The sequence below is a fragment of the Cloeon dipterum genome, chromosome 3 (assembly GCF_949628265.1).
Source record: "Cloeon dipterum chromosome 3, ieCloDipt1.1, whole genome shotgun sequence".
In the NCBI taxonomy this organism is placed as follows: Eukaryota; Metazoa; Arthropoda; class Insecta; order Ephemeroptera; family Baetidae; genus Cloeon; species Cloeon dipterum.
The window spans coordinates 27332017-27350487 of NC_088788.1; the positions used below are offsets into that span (position 1 = coordinate 27332017).

General features: G+C 43.8%; 1 protein-coding gene across 5 annotated transcripts in view; it reads right to left on the reverse strand.

Annotated features, from left to right (window-relative positions):
• LOC135940896 (ecdysone receptor-like) overlaps positions 1–18471 on the reverse strand; it is a 92762-nt gene that overhangs the window by 3289 nt on the left and 71002 nt on the right. For 3 of the 5 annotated variants that reach the window (XM_065486010.1, XM_065486011.1, XM_065486009.1), the window contains 6 exons: positions 2710–2886; positions 2507–2647; positions 885–1069; positions 694–834; positions 330–482; positions 46–268 (listed from right to left, as the gene is read on the reverse strand). In XM_065486010.1, the coding sequence (XP_065342082.1) occupies positions 46–268; positions 330–482; positions 694–834; positions 885–1069; positions 2507–2647; positions 2710–2886 (1020 nt within the window). Of the gene's footprint in view, positions 1–45; positions 269–329; positions 483–693; positions 835–884; positions 1070–2506; positions 2648–2709; positions 2887–10898; positions 11230–18471 lie in introns of those variants that run through there. The other 2 variants (XM_065486013.1, XM_065486012.1) reach the window with 2 other exon arrangements.

The following is an 18471-nucleotide window of genomic DNA, read 5'->3' on the forward strand; positions in this document are numbered from 1 at the left end:
CCCTAATATAAAATCTATAAGAGTTAAAATATAATCCAGTCTCACCTGAGAAAATTACTATGGCTGTGAGAAGCGCGTACTCAGCATTGTCCACCTTCATACTGTAGATGCGCCGGCAGAAATGGAGCAGATCCTCGATGGTGTCACCCATACCAGCGAGGCTGTAGGAATCTCGGTTGTACGGCTGGTTGTTGGCAAACACAATGCTGTCATTCTGTATGTCGTAACTTCGCGCCATCCGAAGCATCATGACCTCACTTGAGCAAGCCTGCGAGTAGAAAAAGCAATTAGCACACATGCTTTAGATTGTGTCGATTCAATATTGGTACCTTCAACAAGGCGATTTGGTCCTCTCGTAAGAGTTTGTCAAAGCCAGGTAGCCTTTTGGCGAACTCAACAATGAGTTGGACAGTAAGTATTGTGATTTCAGTGATGTGCCTGAACTTGATGTCACTTGGGTCCTCTCCTTCCAGCGGTTGGTTCTGCAACAAAATTTAATAGGAGCTTAGACGCTGACCTTGCAAAATTTCGTTCATGGATGTTAAAAATTCGAACCATATTAAATAAATTGTAATTTCCTTTGCCTCTAATTAAAATTGATTTAAATTAAGTTTTATTCTTAAACAGAATCAAAAATTTACCAGTGCCTAGAGTTTAAAAATTCATATCGAAGAGTTAAACAAAAAATCTCACCATGATCCTTTTCAGGTCATCTGCGGGGGGTTGTTCGTACTCATTTTGGAAGAAGACAAGCCTGGCGATGAGCTCTTCTTGCTCAGGGCTAATGGCTTTTCCTCCATTGCTGGGGGGCGCAACGTCCTGCATCTGGAAATTCTATTGACAATTACAGCAAAGCTCGGAATTGGGACTTGTGCGAGCAATACCTTCAGGATTGGTTTGCGTTGAGCAGGGGTCGGGTGTCCGTTGCTAATGCTGGACACTCTGGATTCTGGTTCGCGAACAACCGACTCAGGGGAGCTGCCACACGTCGTCGAGTTTGGTTTGTCTTTGTCCTTTTGTGCCTTTTTCGCTTCTCTCTTCACGGCACATTGAATTTCAGGAACAACACCTGCAGGAGAGAGCGAAAATAGATGTTAAAAACAGATAGCGAACCATGATTTTCTTTTTTTATGAACGTTGCTAATAAGGTGACCTTGTGTACTCGCGATAGAGTAATTATAGTTCAGTAATGAGTAAAAACAAAAGCACTCTGGCTAGTCAAGTCAATGAAAAACAGATGTCGCCCTATAAAAATTTTGGTATTTCACTCTTGGTAAGCTATCAAGCCTGACTGACTCTTCCTTTTTGGGCTTCCCTATGAAATACTCTACAATAAATAGCTTTTTGTCCTCTCATATTGATGTTGAGGGGAATTCCAACACAAATCCCTCAAATTAGTAGCATGCCCTTTATTATTTATTCCTCTTACACCATATTATTAATTATTGTATGCCTCGGAAATTTGGACTGAAAGGGTATTACAAGAATTCAATAAATAATGTGGCAAGGACAAATAATTTGACGTATTCGAATAATGCACAAATAATTTAAAATTAAAATCTTCAACAGTAAGTTGGTTTCGTCATATATTAAGATTAAAATAGTCATAATAAATATCACAAGTAATTATCAATGGAATTAAAACAAACTCAGGTTACCCCATATTACCAGGTCACTCAATTATTAAGGCTCAACAAAATCCCCACAATTTCTGTTCTCAAATTACACAAAACGAGTGAGAAATGCCATCGAGCTCAAATATTCGCTATCGTCTTGCAGCGTGAGAGTTTTACGTTTTCATGCTAAGGGGAAGACTAGAAATGACACTGCTGCACTGGAAGTGTGCACACGTTGGAAAAGGTGGAAGAAGAGTACCACCTATTGGCAGGCACTAAAATGTTAAGTAATTAGACTCTCCCTGAAGGGGATGTATTGATTGATGGGTCAGTTATGACTTTTTTAAATGGGAGATTCTTAATAAGGTCACTTCTAGCTTATAGCATTGATGTCATTGAGTTAACTTTTTAACGTAGCTTCTAAAATATTATTTATTTGAGAGCCAATAAATTTAAAATATTTTTTACAGTAACAAAAATAATTAATGAGATTTTTTGTAATTTTTCTTTCATAATCATGTTTAATTTATTGACATGACATCCTGTATGTAAAATAGACAATTTGTTTAGTAGATTTCCTGGCCCTTATGAAAAAATCAGATTTTATCAAAAAATGCCAAAAATTACGTGTTTTGCTCATCAAAGAGATTCTAATACGCCTAATACCAAATAATATGTGTATAATCCTGATTGGGCATGTAATGCTGATCCCGTTGTTTTTACATTAACATTCTTTAAGGAACATACAGCGTATAACTCGCCTATGGTGCAAGACCGAAATTCTTGGATGGGAGATGTACACATTGCAACCACGCAGCTAACTATATCAATATTTGTTTTCCTAATTAAAATTTTAAACATTCGCTTTTTTATGAGGGTGAAATACTCACATTCTGGCCTCATGCCGACGGTGAGACACTTTTTGAGTCGACACTCTTGACACTTGCGTCGCATGTACATGTCGATCTCGCAGTTGTTTCCATATTTGCACTGGTACACGGCGTTCTTGGTTATGCTGCGCCTGAAGAAACCTGAGCAAAAGAGCGATTTTGAGCACTTAGGCCGCAAGCCAGTGTCAGATTGCGAAACTTACCTTTGCAGCCTTCGCAGGTGAGCGCATTGTAGTGGTATCCAGAGGCGCGGTCGCCGCACACCAAACACAGTTCCTCCTGCTGCCGGGGAGCTGGGCCTTTGCGCTTTTTGCTGTCCATGGACTCGCTGCCGGTCGGGAAGCCCAGCACACTGGTCGGAGGCGACAAGTCATCGCGACCTGAAACACACGACGACGCGAAAATGAGATTGATTGCTAAATAAGGAAGTTGTATGCACTCGACTTTTCACAATTTGCGGTTTGGCACCGTCTTACTAATGTCTCTTCTTTATCAAGCTATCAATGAATCACTGCATTGTTTGGATTTAAAAAAATATCTAATGACAACTACTGAAAAAATATTTACACCTCCTGCATTGAAAAGGGGGAACATAACATCAAAACTTAATATTGGTTTAAAAAAGACACGATTTATAAGGCTTAAATTACATAACAAAAATTGTTGGTGAGATCTTGTTAGTTTTATTTTATAAAACTGTAGGGCTTGTTTTTTATTTGTTGGGTATGAAACCAAATATTCCAAGAGACCCTCAACACTTCTTCCTCAGCTTTTTTTCAAACTCTTAGGCTAAAATTACACAATTTGCTCTCTCAGGTCAACGGCCTGCGTTTTTGGGGGAAAACCTTGAACCCAGAGAGTAATTGCAAGCTGCTTTGCGATTTTCCGCGGTCACATCTCTCGACGCACGCACGCGTTGCGCTCGTTGGGCCACCCTCTCATGACAAACGATAATTATTAACCCTTTTTCGGCTGACCACTGGAGCAGCAAGGCACACACAAAAAAGCTTCGGCGCGAAAGCAGCAATTTTTTTGCGGTCGTGACGTAAGGCGAGTCACGATTCCTGTGCTATTATGACGCCAAGGCCAGGCAGAACATGCTTTTTGGCTCGACCATCATCTCGCCGGGCAGCCACCGCCTTCTTTTTATCTCGGCGATTCGTCGTGCTCGTTTTTTCACCGCTGCCATTATTTTTTCGCTGCTGCTGCAGCTGCTGCATCATCGCCGCGCCGAAATCGAAAGGTTTCGGACGAAAAAGGCCTTTTGTGCGAGTCGGCCGCTCGCAGAGCGCGCCGATTCTCACACCGCCGACCCCATTGTTGTCCGTCGTGATAAATGGAGTGCGAGAAATGAGAGAATCATCCTGCCTGCAGTTTGGCACGGCGGAAAATGGTGGTACTCGCGAGAAAAGTGACTGGTGGATTCGCCGCTGCGGAGGCCGGCCGCTCGTTGTGCTGCATTCCGATTTGACCGTTTTTGCCGGAATTTGAGCGAAATTGAAGGAGAAGCCAAATCAAGTGGGGATTCCCTCGAGTTTCAATAAATTTTTCAAGACTTGGCTGGATTTCAACTCGAGTTGAAGGTCTGGTTAATCTTCACGTCTGGCCAAAATCCGTGTCTCATTGTCACTCGTTTCTGCCAAATAATATTATCCCATCCCAAGAGACGTCAAAAGTAATCCGAGCTGCACTGGCGCCGCGTTCACTTTTTGAAATAAACATTAAATTCCGAGTCGAGTGGTTTGAATGTTGGTGACCCCTGCCTGGCAGAACGAAACTGCGAAAAAGGTTTAGGACCCGCGTGGGAATTATCTTTCCGCTCGCTGCCTCGAATAATTACGACCGCATTTTGGCAGATCTTATCACACCGGAAATTCAATTTTTTTCCTCCGACACATACTGCCAATTAAAATCCAACCGACTAATCAAGCTGCTCCTCTGCAGAAATACGTAAACAAATACATATCGAGAGCGATCGAGAGGAAAAGGAAGAAAACAAACGAGTTCCGATTCGTCGATTGCGATCTGGCGTGGGACACGCTGATTTATTTGCATTGGCACCAGCTGAACGTCGGCAGAAGGAAACACGCACTGCCAAGCGAGGCGGCCTTGCTCGCTGCACAGCGAAATTCAGTTCTCTCAATTACAAGTTCAAGTCTGACGGAACACCGCCACCGACGAGCGTTTAATTAGCGCAAAAAGCAGCCGGTGGCTGGTGCGCGGTGGCCGGGGAAGCAAATTAATTTGCTCCTCCGTGTGTGCGATGCTGCTACACACGTGAGAGCAACAGGTGAAATAGCTGCTACCGACACCTTATTTGCAACTTTGTCGGTTCGGGGCACAACGCGTCCTCTTGACGCGTGTGTTTCGCTTCGGTTGCTCCGCCGAGTTAATCGCCTAGTAGAGCAGGTGCCACTCTCAGCTTATTTGCATAACATTCGCTTAATTGCGCGAGCGGCACTCTTGCCATTCTTGTTTGTAACCCGAGCAACCAGCGTATTGGCGAGGGATAAAATTATTGCGCAATTTTCACGCCCATTGAGTCAAATTTATACAAAATAGCCTGAGAAGCGGCCAATGACGAATAATCTGGAGCGGTTCACCGATTTGAATTTGCCCTTTCGAAAGTCACTACTTTTCCCGATCAATAATTCATCCGCGCAGCATGGCGTTGCATCACCACCAGAGTTTACTTTGCATTCACGACATTTCCGAGCCAATCAAAATGGGTCCAATGACCGGTTGATAATTGCGTAACGACATCAACCCTGCGATTTCAGGGTCGAGCGCGTTTCTCTCTCGAGATCAACAACCTGAGCATTCAAGCACATTTTACCATTTGGGGTTTGTTTGTTTAAATTTTAAATGGCTCCGAGAATTCGAGTTGCTGCTGAAAACTTTTTATCGCGTGACTTAATTGGTCAATTTTAATTTATGTGTCAAAAATAAATGTGAAGCGTGCTGGGAAAATAAACGAGCGGTCACGCGCAATAAAACAAAAATTACGCCTCAGCCGAAAATTTGACTTTTTCGATCCTGCGGACATCGTCGATTGGCTTTCGAATGTGGTCGTCGAGTTTCAAGTCAAGGCCGCGCAGTGCCCCCGGCGCGAAAATTCCCCACCGCCCCTTTCTTGCCCGGTGGATCCGCGAGACGGACGGAGAACGAGTTGCGCGCTCTCGCTGGTTCGCTCGCGCTCGGCTGGAACTGGCTCCACCGGCCGAACGGCAGCCACTTTTGCTCTTTTCTCCGCAGCTCATTTCTCCGCAGAAGCTGCTGGTGCGGAAACGGCCCCAGCAATGCCTCAAATTGCCACCTTGGGCGCATTCCGACCGAAAAACGCGCGTGACACGCTGACAAAAACTCGTTAGTTTTTTGGAATGACAATAGACTCTCGTGCAAAACGGATGGTGGGTGGACGGGTCGAGTTAAAATTTTTGTGACAGCCAAAATATTAAATTAATAAATAATTTTTAATGTTAATTTATTGTACGTCCGGAACGGTATTTAAATTGGCTCTTTTTAATTCAGGTTCTCTAAGAGGTACATTACTGTCTATCTAAATAGCCCAAACATTTTCTACTTGAGAGACAAACAAGGTCGAAAATGCTGTGCATCATTGTCTGCGGTCACACAAAAGAAAGAATCGTATGAAATACAGAAAAATGACACGTGACGTCTCGTCACATCGTGAATAGGTAATTTACATCAGGCGGCCGTCAGCTTAACAACAATTAAAAGGCAGCCGCGGAACGGCATCAAGCGATAAATCTGGAGTTGAAATCTCCGCCCACAAGAGGATGAAAAATCGCCGCCGTTGCCAAGAGCCGGTGCAGAGAGCGGCCTTTCTAGCCGAGGAAGGAAGGAAGGTTGGGTTTGCGGCAGAAAATGAGCGCGACCTTACTCAGGTTGGCAAAGGACTCGGCAAGGTTATCCCCGCGGAGCTATTTGCGGCGTTGGCTCTTGAATTGCATGAGTCGCAGCCGAGCACTACTGTTGCCTGCCCGAGGCACGATAGGGTGCTAATGCGCCATAAAAGAAGATGAGCGCGATGAGGCTCAGTCGTCACCGCTATTAATGAAAGCGAACGGAAACAAAAACACATGGGATGGGGCCACCGAGGAGCAGTTACTGTTATTTTTGATCGAATCGGACCACTGTGACCGACAAACAAATGAAACTCTTTCGAAAGGGAAATTCAAAACATTATAGGAAACACCAAGCTTTTGAAATATGAAGAAATGACACGAAAATAACATTATCTTCGCCTGATATCAATAACTGGCACCGCTACTTTTGATATTTCTGCCTTAATCATCTAGCACTTTTACTTTCTGTAAGTGCGTATCTCCAGAACTATAACAAACAATATAGTAGAAAATAGTTAAAATATAAGTTATGAAAAAAGTGATCCATGATTTTTTTTAAACGCATTTTAACGTGTTCTGAACCGAAAGATTTAAAAATTGAAAACGAGTATAACGCACAACCGTAAATTTTTTAAATTAATTTTCGCCACAGCACCCTACCTAAAGAAGAATGACCTTAAGTTGCCGTGGATAGAGAAATCGTAAAATAAAAGCGCCTCCGTGTAATTCCATTTTCAAGCAATAGAGGTAACTACAACGTTGTATCGAAAATATACGCAAATAAATACAATTCCAATTCCAAAGCTTTTGAACTAGACCTTCAATTTTTCTCTTAGTTCCCGCCAGCAACATTCGTTGATGTAAACAGCTTACAAAAAAGGAAAGTCATAAGTTTATAACAATTTTCCACGGCTGTTTCCTTCGGGAGTGAAAGTGAAACTTGAGTAGACAATTATTCATGATATCGGCGGCGTTCTTCCTCCTTCTCGCCTCCTCTCCCAAATTTATGCTAATGTATTTTGAAGGTTAATGCGACACGTCGCGGGGGACATCTCAATAAATAATTCGAGCAGCAGATAGTGGCAGTGCGTTTTCCAAATATCTATGTCCCGATGCACGTGCTCATGCGCGCGGCAAACAGCATTAACAAGAGCAACAAGGTCAGTAGGCAGGTCACCGCCGGCTCAGGTCGTCAACCCTTCAGGTGTGGGTGGCTACTGCCAGGTTTGCGTTGCAGCACATAGCACGCGTGACGTCAGCGTTTTAAAGCGCCGGCGACCAACTCGGCCTGTCCAAGCGGAGCAATTAAGTAAGATGTAATTGCGGTTCAAATTGAGTAGTCATTACATGCGAACGCACTGCAAATCGCCTGCGGGAGGCGTTTAGGTTTCCCAATCGTGTCAAACTGACGAGCCGGCGCAACAAATGGCTATATTCTGCACTCTTTGTTAGGAATATTGGATTGCTTAATTTTGCTAGTCTTCTACAGTATTTTCAAATTTTTTAATTAAAAACTTATAGTTTGATTATAGTTCGTTTTTAATTATTTGGGAAGACTTTCAGACTTCAAGCTAGAAACGATTAAATTTCGCTATGAAGCGATCGGTAGAAAATTAGTATTTGGATGCAAAGATTGCTATACTTTTCCTTAGCGACTCGCAAGATTCGATCATAAACCAAAATCATTAAACTCGGCTCGAAACTCCTGCTGCTGAGGTTGTCGTGTGTGCACAGCAGGTTCACCATCAGCAAGCCAGCGTCGGCCGAATTTATAAAATTAATTTTCCAGTCGAGCGGCCGCGCAAAAAGTGTGCATCTGGCAGAATCTCATCACAGGCCGAGCGCTGCATCTCTCAATTAGCCTAATTGGGCGGCAGACAGAAAATCATGCCAGAATTCCCACGTCGGCTACAATTTTTCGACGGTGATTACTTTTCAAGAGCGAGCGAATATGTAAGTATACAGAAGAGAGGTCGAAGACACAGCGAGTTTACCGTCCGAGTCACCACGCCAAGGTCAGTGCAGCAGAGAGCAGTTGTTGTTGCTGTGCTTCTTTTCGCTTTCATTGTCCGCAATTAAGCTAATGACGCTAATATCCGCCGATTCGGGCCTGGAATACGCGGAATCGGCGACTGAAAAATGCAGGTAATTGGCCGCTGCAGATGCAACTTGTGGTGCGAGAAGTATGAAATTATTTGTCCCACTCAAGTGTATATTTTGTGATCGGCAGCGGCAATTTGTTGTGATCGTAAACGAGAAACATAAAATTTATGTAAATGGCTGCCTGCTGCGTGTGTACATGAATTGACGTTTAAAAGCAACAGGCTCATTCATTACACTACAGAAATGGTGTGTGCGTATGAACGGCAATGAAAAAGGGGTTCATTATCAAGCAATTAATTTTTCACCGTGGAAAATGTGTCTTATTGAAACACCTTCACACAAAATATAATCTATATACTGAAGAGTTAAAACTCGCGCAGTTGGGAGCAATGGCCGTTTGTGCACAAGATTTATGCAACCACGGGCACCCTTGCCCCGAGCGGATTGCCTAACGCCGCTCATTAATAATGGAATGCTGCCAGAAATTTCAAAGTGTGCTCGATGCATGGGCCGTCGGCCGCGTGTTCGGAATGTAAACATGAAAATCAGGAAAATATTTGGAAACACACGTCTAATAGCTGCTGGGCGATTTAACTCAAAACGAATTGAAATCAATATGAATTGGTCTCCAGGGGGTCGACAGCAAACTTTTGTGTGTGATTTCAAAAGGGGAGCAGGATATACCTTTTATTGTTGCTTGAATATCCCGGTAAACATAGTTTGCACAATCTATCAACGCACAAAGACGAGGGGTGGGATAGGGTGAGTAGAATTGCCGAGCAAAATATAATAAATTGCCCCACCAGGGGTATCCTTGTGCCCAGAGTTGCCTTTTTCTTTCAAGGTTGCGTTGCCGTAATCCGCCCCCAGCCCCTTCAATCCGCATCGATTTTCCCTGAATGAACTCAAAAATGATCTGTGGCAACTTGCGGTGTGTGAATGTGTTTTAGCTTTAGCATAGGCCGTGTATAACTCAACTTTCTTTTTGATTTTTGATTTGCCGCAGTTTCAGCGACTTTATCACTTGCACATTGTGCATTTTTCATTGTTATTACCAATAATGTATATGATTCAGAGAAAACTACAGTATAATCTTATAGTTATACCACCGACAAGAAAAGCGAAAAAGATGGGCTGACTTGCGAGTCTATGTGAGAGCCTTGAAACACATTACGCACACAAGTTCGATGACTTAATAAATTGAAAAATAAATATAAGGGGCGTGTATTATGTGCAGAGCGGCACATTTTCTTTCTGCATGCAAATGAATCTGCGAGAGCGTTTATAATTAAAATGAAAAGGCGCACAATGGCGCGCAGAGAGCGATAGTCATCATTGCCATTTTATCGCACCCCATCCGGCCACCTTTCCTCGCATATTAAGCCAGATTTCCGCCTCGGAGCCAACAACGCGATTGGCTACTTTTTTCACTTAACTACTTTCCACCCAAGTGGAGTGTTGAGATTTTATCTGGCGGCGGTTTTCGTGAAAGGAGCAGTCAAGCACGGACTGGCCGGCCGGTCTCGCCACCAACGCCTCGGAATAAAGCAGCTAGCTCCGATGAGGCTTGAATTTAAATTTGTCAGCAGCACGTCAGTGCCAAAATCATATTTTCCGCACTTTGTCGTGTCTGGCTCATTTTGCATGCAAATCCATCGCAACTGACAATGGGAGGTCATGCCAGTTCCGCGGCATCACTCTCTCGTGTCAAACTGCGTTGTTGTACCGCCAAACAATTGTGCAATATATCTGGTATGTTTTAATACCTTCCTCGATTTTGATATATTATGTAGATCCAGAGCGCATCGGATGGCACCATTTGTAAGCGTTTCAGTGCTTCCAAGTCCAAATGCCATCGGTTATGGAAATCTGTCGCCAAATATGTGTATGAATGAGAACTCGTGCGTTTAAACGACAATCGACGATCCCACTACAGAACAAACATCTCTTTTGTAATAAATGTGTTGTAATAATTTGTAATCTCTTGGGTTTCGATGAGGGGCGAGTATGGCGCAAAGTTGCCCTGCTAGCCCGTAACAATAAACAAAGTTGAACCTAGAGCAAAAATCAAAACCGTCAAATAAAATTCGCACCGACTTGATCTCTACCTTAATATTAGGTTATTGGCTCTCGATTTACTTTCCATTTTTAATATGGATGGCGTAACGAAAATTTAAATCATTTTGCAAAGATGATTGAGAACTAGCGCTTTGGCGATTTTTGCGGCTTATTTGGACACGCAATTTTGGTGGTGTAACCAAGCCTTTCTGCCTTTCTCTTCAATAATCCGATTTAAATCTTTGCTTTTCATTTGGGACAACCCAAACAAATTGAATAATTAATATATGCAATGTCCATAGGCAGTGTTGCAAGTTGAAAATCACGATAAAAAATAGGATATATCAGTCGACAGGACGAACCGTGCAGATGCATCGCACTGCTGATGAGGTTCCTCCGCGAGCTGTAATCCAAATCCCACAATTCGAGGTCAACCTCGCCGAGATCGGAAGAGGACGAGCCGGTTGGGTTCGGCGAAGAAACCATTCTCATCTGTCCCATCGAAATGTTGGTGATCGGAGATGACGAAGACACCTCCGGCGAACTTTCGGCGCAAAGTCGCTGCATTGTCGCAACGTGGATCATCTCGGCAGACGCATCAACGGAGCGAAGAACAACAACCGAGGGTGTCTACTTCACTTTCACCGCGCACGCCGATGCCAGCACCACGAGCCGCACACATGAAGTGCGAGGTTTGCCGGCTTTCAATGTCGGCCTACCTGAGCCGCAGCAGCGCCCCTTCCGGACAGCGACCTGAACGAGCGGCCACGGCCGACAGCGAAAACGAAACGAAAGAGCGGAGCAGGAAAACGAATGCGGCTGCATCACAGAGCAAACGGAGAACGTCAACAGCGAAAGTCGATCGTAATGCCACTTTTATTTTCAGCAAATTTCGTGCTTTGCAGATGCTGGAGATAATTAAAAAAAAATGCTGCCGAGTGAAAGACCTTGTAGGAAATACGCAGCCATTGATTACGCGTTTGAACGCAATGCATATTCAAAAGTTAATTGAGTCACGTGCCAAGGATGTTGAGATCCGCTAAGCACCGATCAGATTGCATCATTTCTTTCGCACGTTTTCCGACTTTGCTAATAATTGAGAGACTTCAACGACTGAAAGGGTTCAAATTTATTTCAAAACAAACGGTTCATTGGCCCTTTCTGCTGCTGTTTTCGTCACATTCCGCCACACTGGAAATACACACTAAAATTCACTAGTCACATGACAATGGGTTCTGGGAAATGTGCGAGTCCATTACTCATACGCTCACAATGTGCTTTTTTCTACGCACTTGCTCGCTTCTTTTTGTTTCCCCTCCGTGCGCAGACACGATACCAGCGGCTCATCGAACGGTGCATGCTCGCCGGGCAATATGAACACCTAGACCACGCTTATCATTTTACTGACCTTGTGGCCAATTAAGCCGAGCAGCGCACCGGCTGGGCAGGTTAACAGGTGTCGCCGCGCGCGCGCGAAACAATCACACAGATTGAATTTGCTCCAAGAATGACGACGCTCTGCCTCGAAACTTCAAATGCAAGCATCCTGTGTCTTTTTCTTTTATCGTAGAACCTTCCGCCTGGGGCTAAAGAAGACACAACGGCCAACTCTTCTCTTTTGTCAAGGTCTCTAAATTTTATTGACAGCTTAAAATTCAAAGGCGAAACAAGAACGAGGAAACCTTTACAAGGAGAAAAAAAATGTTGCATGAGTTTTGTTGAAGACAGCAGGAGATCTACTTAAGCAGCTTTTTAAAATTTATTAACTTTTAGGGAATTTCTTTTATCAATGGTTGCATAGCCATGAACTAAAAAAAATGAATGAAACCATTTTTCTTTTTAACCTGTTTTAAGCTTGTTGCCAAATCCATTCAGCCATTTTTCTTACTAGATACGACAATAGGATAGATACGACAATAGGAATCCCCCATTCCTATTGTCGTATCTATCCTATTGTCGTATACCCTACAAAGCAAATAATATTCATATAAATTTGATTTTTCCCTATTGAAAAGACAGGACAAAAAATTAGTTCTAGTGAAAACGTTATTACGTAGTGCTTATTTTCAAATTGCTCGTATTTTCGCGAGAACCACCCGAATTCCTGAGATAATGCGAAGGGCACCGGAAACCGCAAACGGCGACGGCCACTTCTCGGCACTTTGCGTGCTGGGCCAACTTCCTCCGCGAAAAGCCCACGCACGGGCTGTGTCCACGCAGCAAAGTAAATAAGCGGCACTTTGGCAAAGAGTTGCTTCCTCCACGCATCTTCCGGCGCGGCCGCGATCCGTGTGCGTGCAACCTGCCAGGCATTCGTATTCGACTTTTTGCGGATGCCCGCGACCAAAACTCGAGAGGTGGAGTATTACGTGCGTGTGCGCATTGTGTGCCCGCGTCGTAGCTGAATACAGATGACCGTCGTGGCGGCTGCATTCGAGCGTTTGTTTTATTATCAGTCAGGGCAGCTCGCTCGGACCATGCATGGTCATGAAGTGGCCTGCCTACCCGACCGGCCTGCCTGGCTCTGCACTTGGAATACTAAGCACCACTAGCGGTCCTGCAGCGCTCGATTTTTTTCCACAAAATTGTGTTCTCGCCGCGAGTGTTCACCGCGTGACCATGCGAAAGGTCAGCGCGGGAATTTTTGTGAGCACATCAAAGTAATTTGCTGCTCTGCCAGAACTGTCAGCTACTGCCATAATATTTCGTGCTTTTCGTTTTCTTTTCGACAAGGAAAGGGGCGTGCTAAATCAACATGCGAGGATTGTTGGTTTTGGTTCGCTGTCGTTGCCGTGTTTGTTTTCCATTAGGAAAGAGCGCTATGGATGATTTATTTTAGCCAGAAGAATTCATTCAAGGTGGAAAAATTTGCCAGCAGATTTGAAAATCAGCTGAAGTGTCTCGTGCAAAGAATTTTCTTTAGCAAAAATAAAAAAGTTTGATCTTTAAGTGTCGCTTTTTGCAATTGCTTGCTCTTTCAACCAAGAAGGCAAACCTTCACTCTGCAAGAACACGATGGTCAATTTGAGGCCATTATAAACCATAAGAAGGGGCAAATTTTGTTAATCCTAAAATGTAATATAAAAATAGAAGGAAAAATAAACAGTGCGATCTGCATTTCGATAGAAAAAAGACCAAAGAGAATGTTTTTAGAACTTTTAGACTAACCCTCTCTAAAAACTTTTAATTTAATCAATATTAATTATACAAGAAGGTGTTCTGTTCCTAATTTTGCATCCGGATTCGTCGTTGAGTCCCAGTTAGCAAAGCATTCCGCTCGACGCATTTTCATTAAAACGATTAAACCATTGGGGCCGCGAGCGTGTTTACACCGGCGCCGCGTATGCCGCAAATCCTGGCAGAAATCCGGCAGCAGTTTCGCTTTCAGCCTGCCGGTGGCATTAACGCGGCCAGTGCACTCCGAACGTCCTTCCCTGGGTTCACGCATGGATTTGCACTGTTTCAAGGGTGTTTCGCTCGGCGCGGCAGATTTATGCAGTTCACGGGCGGAAAGGAGATAAAAGCGAGCACGATATTCCCCGCAGCGCCTCCTCGCACTCCACTTACACAAAGCCGAGCGAGTTACATAAACCGGCAAGCAGGCAGGCAGGCACTTACTTACTTTCGCGGTAATTATGCGCAAGCCTCCTGCAGCTATTATGCGATATGCACGCCGAGGCTAACCTTTGGAGAACACGCGTGCAGCAGTGAAACGGACCGCGGCAGCCAAGGTTAGCTCGTGCTGCACTCGAAAATCGTAACGAATGCACGCGAGCGGCCACTTGATGTAACTAACGCGTAATGGCACCACGACCCATTCAAGTGACGATGAGTTGGCTGTCTTTCTCGCCAATTACACCATATGCCGGTCAAGTTTTTTCACTCATTGTCAGCGTCGAGAGGGAGCGAAGGCTAATTCAGCAATTACTTGGATTTTCTTTCAATTGCAAACAAAGTTTTTGCTTTTATTTTCCAAGTGACTATACGACATCAAAACATTTCTTTCTTCATTCTGCGATGTTTCTCTGCTGGATCTCTTTTATACTTTAGTAACGTGCATATACAAACAGAAAAAATGTTTTTTTTTGCTTGAAGAGTCAAGTTTGTTCAAGTCACCGCTCTGTAACTTACAATTACAAGATGGAAAATACAATTATTGCGAGCTCTGGATTCCAATAAATGCTACACTGGAGTAGGCCACATTTAAAGTTAACCTTCATGATAGTTTAAATCGGTTGATTAAATCAGTTGTTTAGCTCGTTTTGACACTTCAACCAAACAGATTAAACGAAGATCAAAAAATATCGATATGTTGTTAAATATTCGCGTTTTATATTCATTGGAATTGTGATTTGCATGCGCGTCAGAGACGGAAAGTCGGTGCAATTTGTTTTGTGCCCCTATTTGGGGTGAAAATCAGCAAAAATGAGGCGACGCACACAAAGAGAAATGCAAAATTCCAAGGCCAATGTTATTTGATTTGAATTTTAAATGTCAAGCCCAAGTTCAGGCCCGATTTGAAAGTGTAATCGCCGAATTCACGAAATTGCCATTATCATCTCATGCATAACGTTTTAAAAGACTCACGCAGCAAGGGAAGCCGAAATTAGCACCAGTGAATTAAAAATTTGAGTGCCGCCGCTGGTGCTGCGGCTTTGGTTGTTGGTGCGCGGCTTTGTGTCTTCTGAAGCGAGACCGAGCCAAATTTAAAAGCTTTTGCCGAAAAATTCCCACCTGCTGCTTTTGCGGAGCGCAGGCATGGCGGCGATAAACATGCAGCTTGTTGGGCGACAGAAAGCAAAAGTGGTCTGCCTGATTATTGGTTTTGCGGCAGCAGCAGCACAACAACACACGCGACCTTCCACTATCTCTGCCCGGCGCTGCTCACTGCTTTTGGGCTCGGCTAATTGAAATTCTAGCTCGCAGATTTGCTTTTTTGGAGTTTTTGCGAGCGCGCTGCCCCGACCGGTTTAATTATGCCTCAGAATAGCTTGTTCGATCGCCTCGCTAATTAATATTGTAATTATATGTAATATAATGAAATGAGAATCTTTTGTAACCAAGCGAAAGGTCGGCAAACTGGTGGTATTGAAAAAGAAGCAACTTTGAATTAATATGTGCAAAGGCAACAGCGATATTTTTGTATTTCCTGCTCGATTGATTCGCGGAGAAATGACAGAGGAAAAATATTTTTGCTGTGATTGGCGACAAACCCGTCGATCGAGTTTTCTGTTCGGCGGAGAGACCAATCACTTATTTTTCCAGCTTTTTTGCCTTTGCAGCGTGGGCTTGTCGGCCGAGTGTTGTGCATGCGATGTGCATGCACCGGCCGTTGCGATAAAAGGAGCGAGCGTCACGATGAGACCAAGCGGCGAAACTTGATTCTATTGTAGAAGCCGCCAGCGGAAAAACGTCAATTTGTTGCATTTGTGTGTGTGCATTTGATCAAGTGCACGGCGAGTTAAAATTCCGCCATCTTGCTACCCAAGCAAGAAGCCAACCTGGCCCGCGGCTGTGCATCTTTTTCGCCAAGTCAGTCAGGTGATGCTGCACGTCGGAAACCTCCGGAGCGTGTCCACATCGCTCAAATGCAGCCGAAGACTAATTCTTCTTCTTTTTCTCCTTTTTCCTTTTGCGTGTCCTGCCGACGTGGAAAAGGCGTAGTTGTAGAAAAATATTGGCTCCAGCAGAGTCCCTTGGCGTTCACATTGAAATGCAGGGATGGAGAATGAGATAGCCGAGAGAGATCGTGTGCGACTGAGCTGTTTCTTGGAACTTTGTGCGCGGATAATATGCTGCCAATATATATGCAACGGATGAAACGAGTGATTGCAACAGAAAGTGTTTCACTCCGCAGGAAAAATCCTGTTTAGGTTTAAATCCTGCTTTTCTGGTACAAACAACATGACTCTTATCTGACTGAACGCTTAAAATTAACGTGACAAGCCTCAGCACTATTAAAATACACACATTAAGTAAATAATAGAAAACATATTTGAAACGTCTGTTTAGTCAGACATCAAACTTTTTAAGACCAAAGTATTGTTTAAAAAATGGAATGTCTATGCACCGCGCATCAGTTCGATATAGATGAAAATTTATCTGTATAGTCGAATAATGTTACAGTACAGCAAATAAATAAAACTTCTTGATATTTTTTTTTAACACCAAATTTTTGACTGCCGTTCGCTTGGCTTCGAAATTAAAGTTCCCTAATAATGCCGACGGAAAAGTGTCACCACGCCCTTAGCATCAATCAAGTGCACGATTTTATACCTTCCACTCATTTCCCTACGCGATCGCATTAATTTCGGACACGATTCGGCCATTTGCAGACATTTTCCTCGCGCAAGAGGATCGTACACAGAGACCACATATCAATTCATGATTAGACTGCAAATCCAGCAGCAGCAGCCGCAGCAGAGGGAAGCAATTTAACGACCGCAGGTGCTGCCGGGTTTAATTTATTTTCGGCTTGAATTGCAGGCAAAAATTTATAATTCCCATGCATGGAGGGGGCCGACTGTACATTTTACGTGGCCGCGGCAATAAAACGTGGATTGTATATCGAAATGGATTTGGGCACAAAAGCAGACGTGCGGTGATTCTGAGCGCTGATCGTGCAATTTGGCTCGGCCCTGTGCCAAGGAATCCCTTTATTTTCCATTCGGCGCGGGCAGCTCGTGGAATTGAAAAATCCGTTAATTCAAAGGATTCAATCTGAGCTTTTTGCTTAAATTCGCATGCGATAAAAATAAATAAACTAGGCCAGACTGGAACTATCCGCACGACTAACATACTACAAAAAATGGGCACCACATGGAATTTTCCTCGCATTTTCCGTCTAATTACTGGAGGCATTGTTTCCGTCGCTCCGCTTGGCTGCAATAATGATCTGGAATGGTGCACTACTGCTCCTTTCTTGCTCGTAATTGCGTCATGCTTGCACGCTTTAATTATCCCCCGGCAGCGTGTGACAAGCGTCGCGAACTGCAAATTCAAGGATGCGCCATTTTTTCTCCATTTTCCAGCAGAATCACCAGGAGTAGAAACAGCAGTTCCGGCTGAGCTTGCTTTTAATTTCGAGTGACTGAGAAGCAGTCGTGCTGTGAGACAGATTTACACCACCACGCGAGTGCCGAGATCTCATCACCGAAAATTCCGGCCGAGATTAATGCGGCGATTAATTTCGCTTTTTCTCTTACAGCAAATAATAAAGTGCTTACTTGGTCTTATTTATTGCCGCTTTTCGTGATTTTCACTGATGATGCTATCGCACCAGACAATAAGACTGCTAAACACACTTCATGCCGGTGTGCACGTAGGGAGTGCAATAAAAGGTGGTTCGAGTGTGGTGGGCTGTAAAGTTTCAGTCTGAATTTCAGCTCCGGTCAAACTCAAGGTCAGCGAATGGCTAAATTTCAATATGCTGGCGCTTAACTGAGCAGGTAATTTCGCCGTTGCGACACCGAGATACCGACCTGAGTTGTTTGAGCAAAAATGGCTTCCATTTCTGCACTTAGATGGCGGAAACAGATGCGAAACTTGTGCAATTTTTTCGATTTTTGTCATTAAACAAAATGAATGATAACACCAGATTTTAGAGGTAATTTTTTAAAGGCACTTTGTGTACTTAGTAACTAGCCTCATCTTATACTTAAACTTTCTAGGTATCTGTACTGATTTAGAATTGAGCACGTCATCCCCATTCCAGTGCGACTCAATCGAGTTTCACTGGCACCGACCGATTGATCATCAAGTCAAATTGTGCGCCGGTAGATACCTTATAATTTCTGAAGGTGACCATTTGCGCGAAAAGCCGGTGTACGTGTCTCCGCGTTGGACACTACGCATTCATGTACATTCGCTTTTTGTCCGATGAAATTCAAATGTCGCGCGTGTGCCTAAAATAACAACAAAACACGTGCACATCAT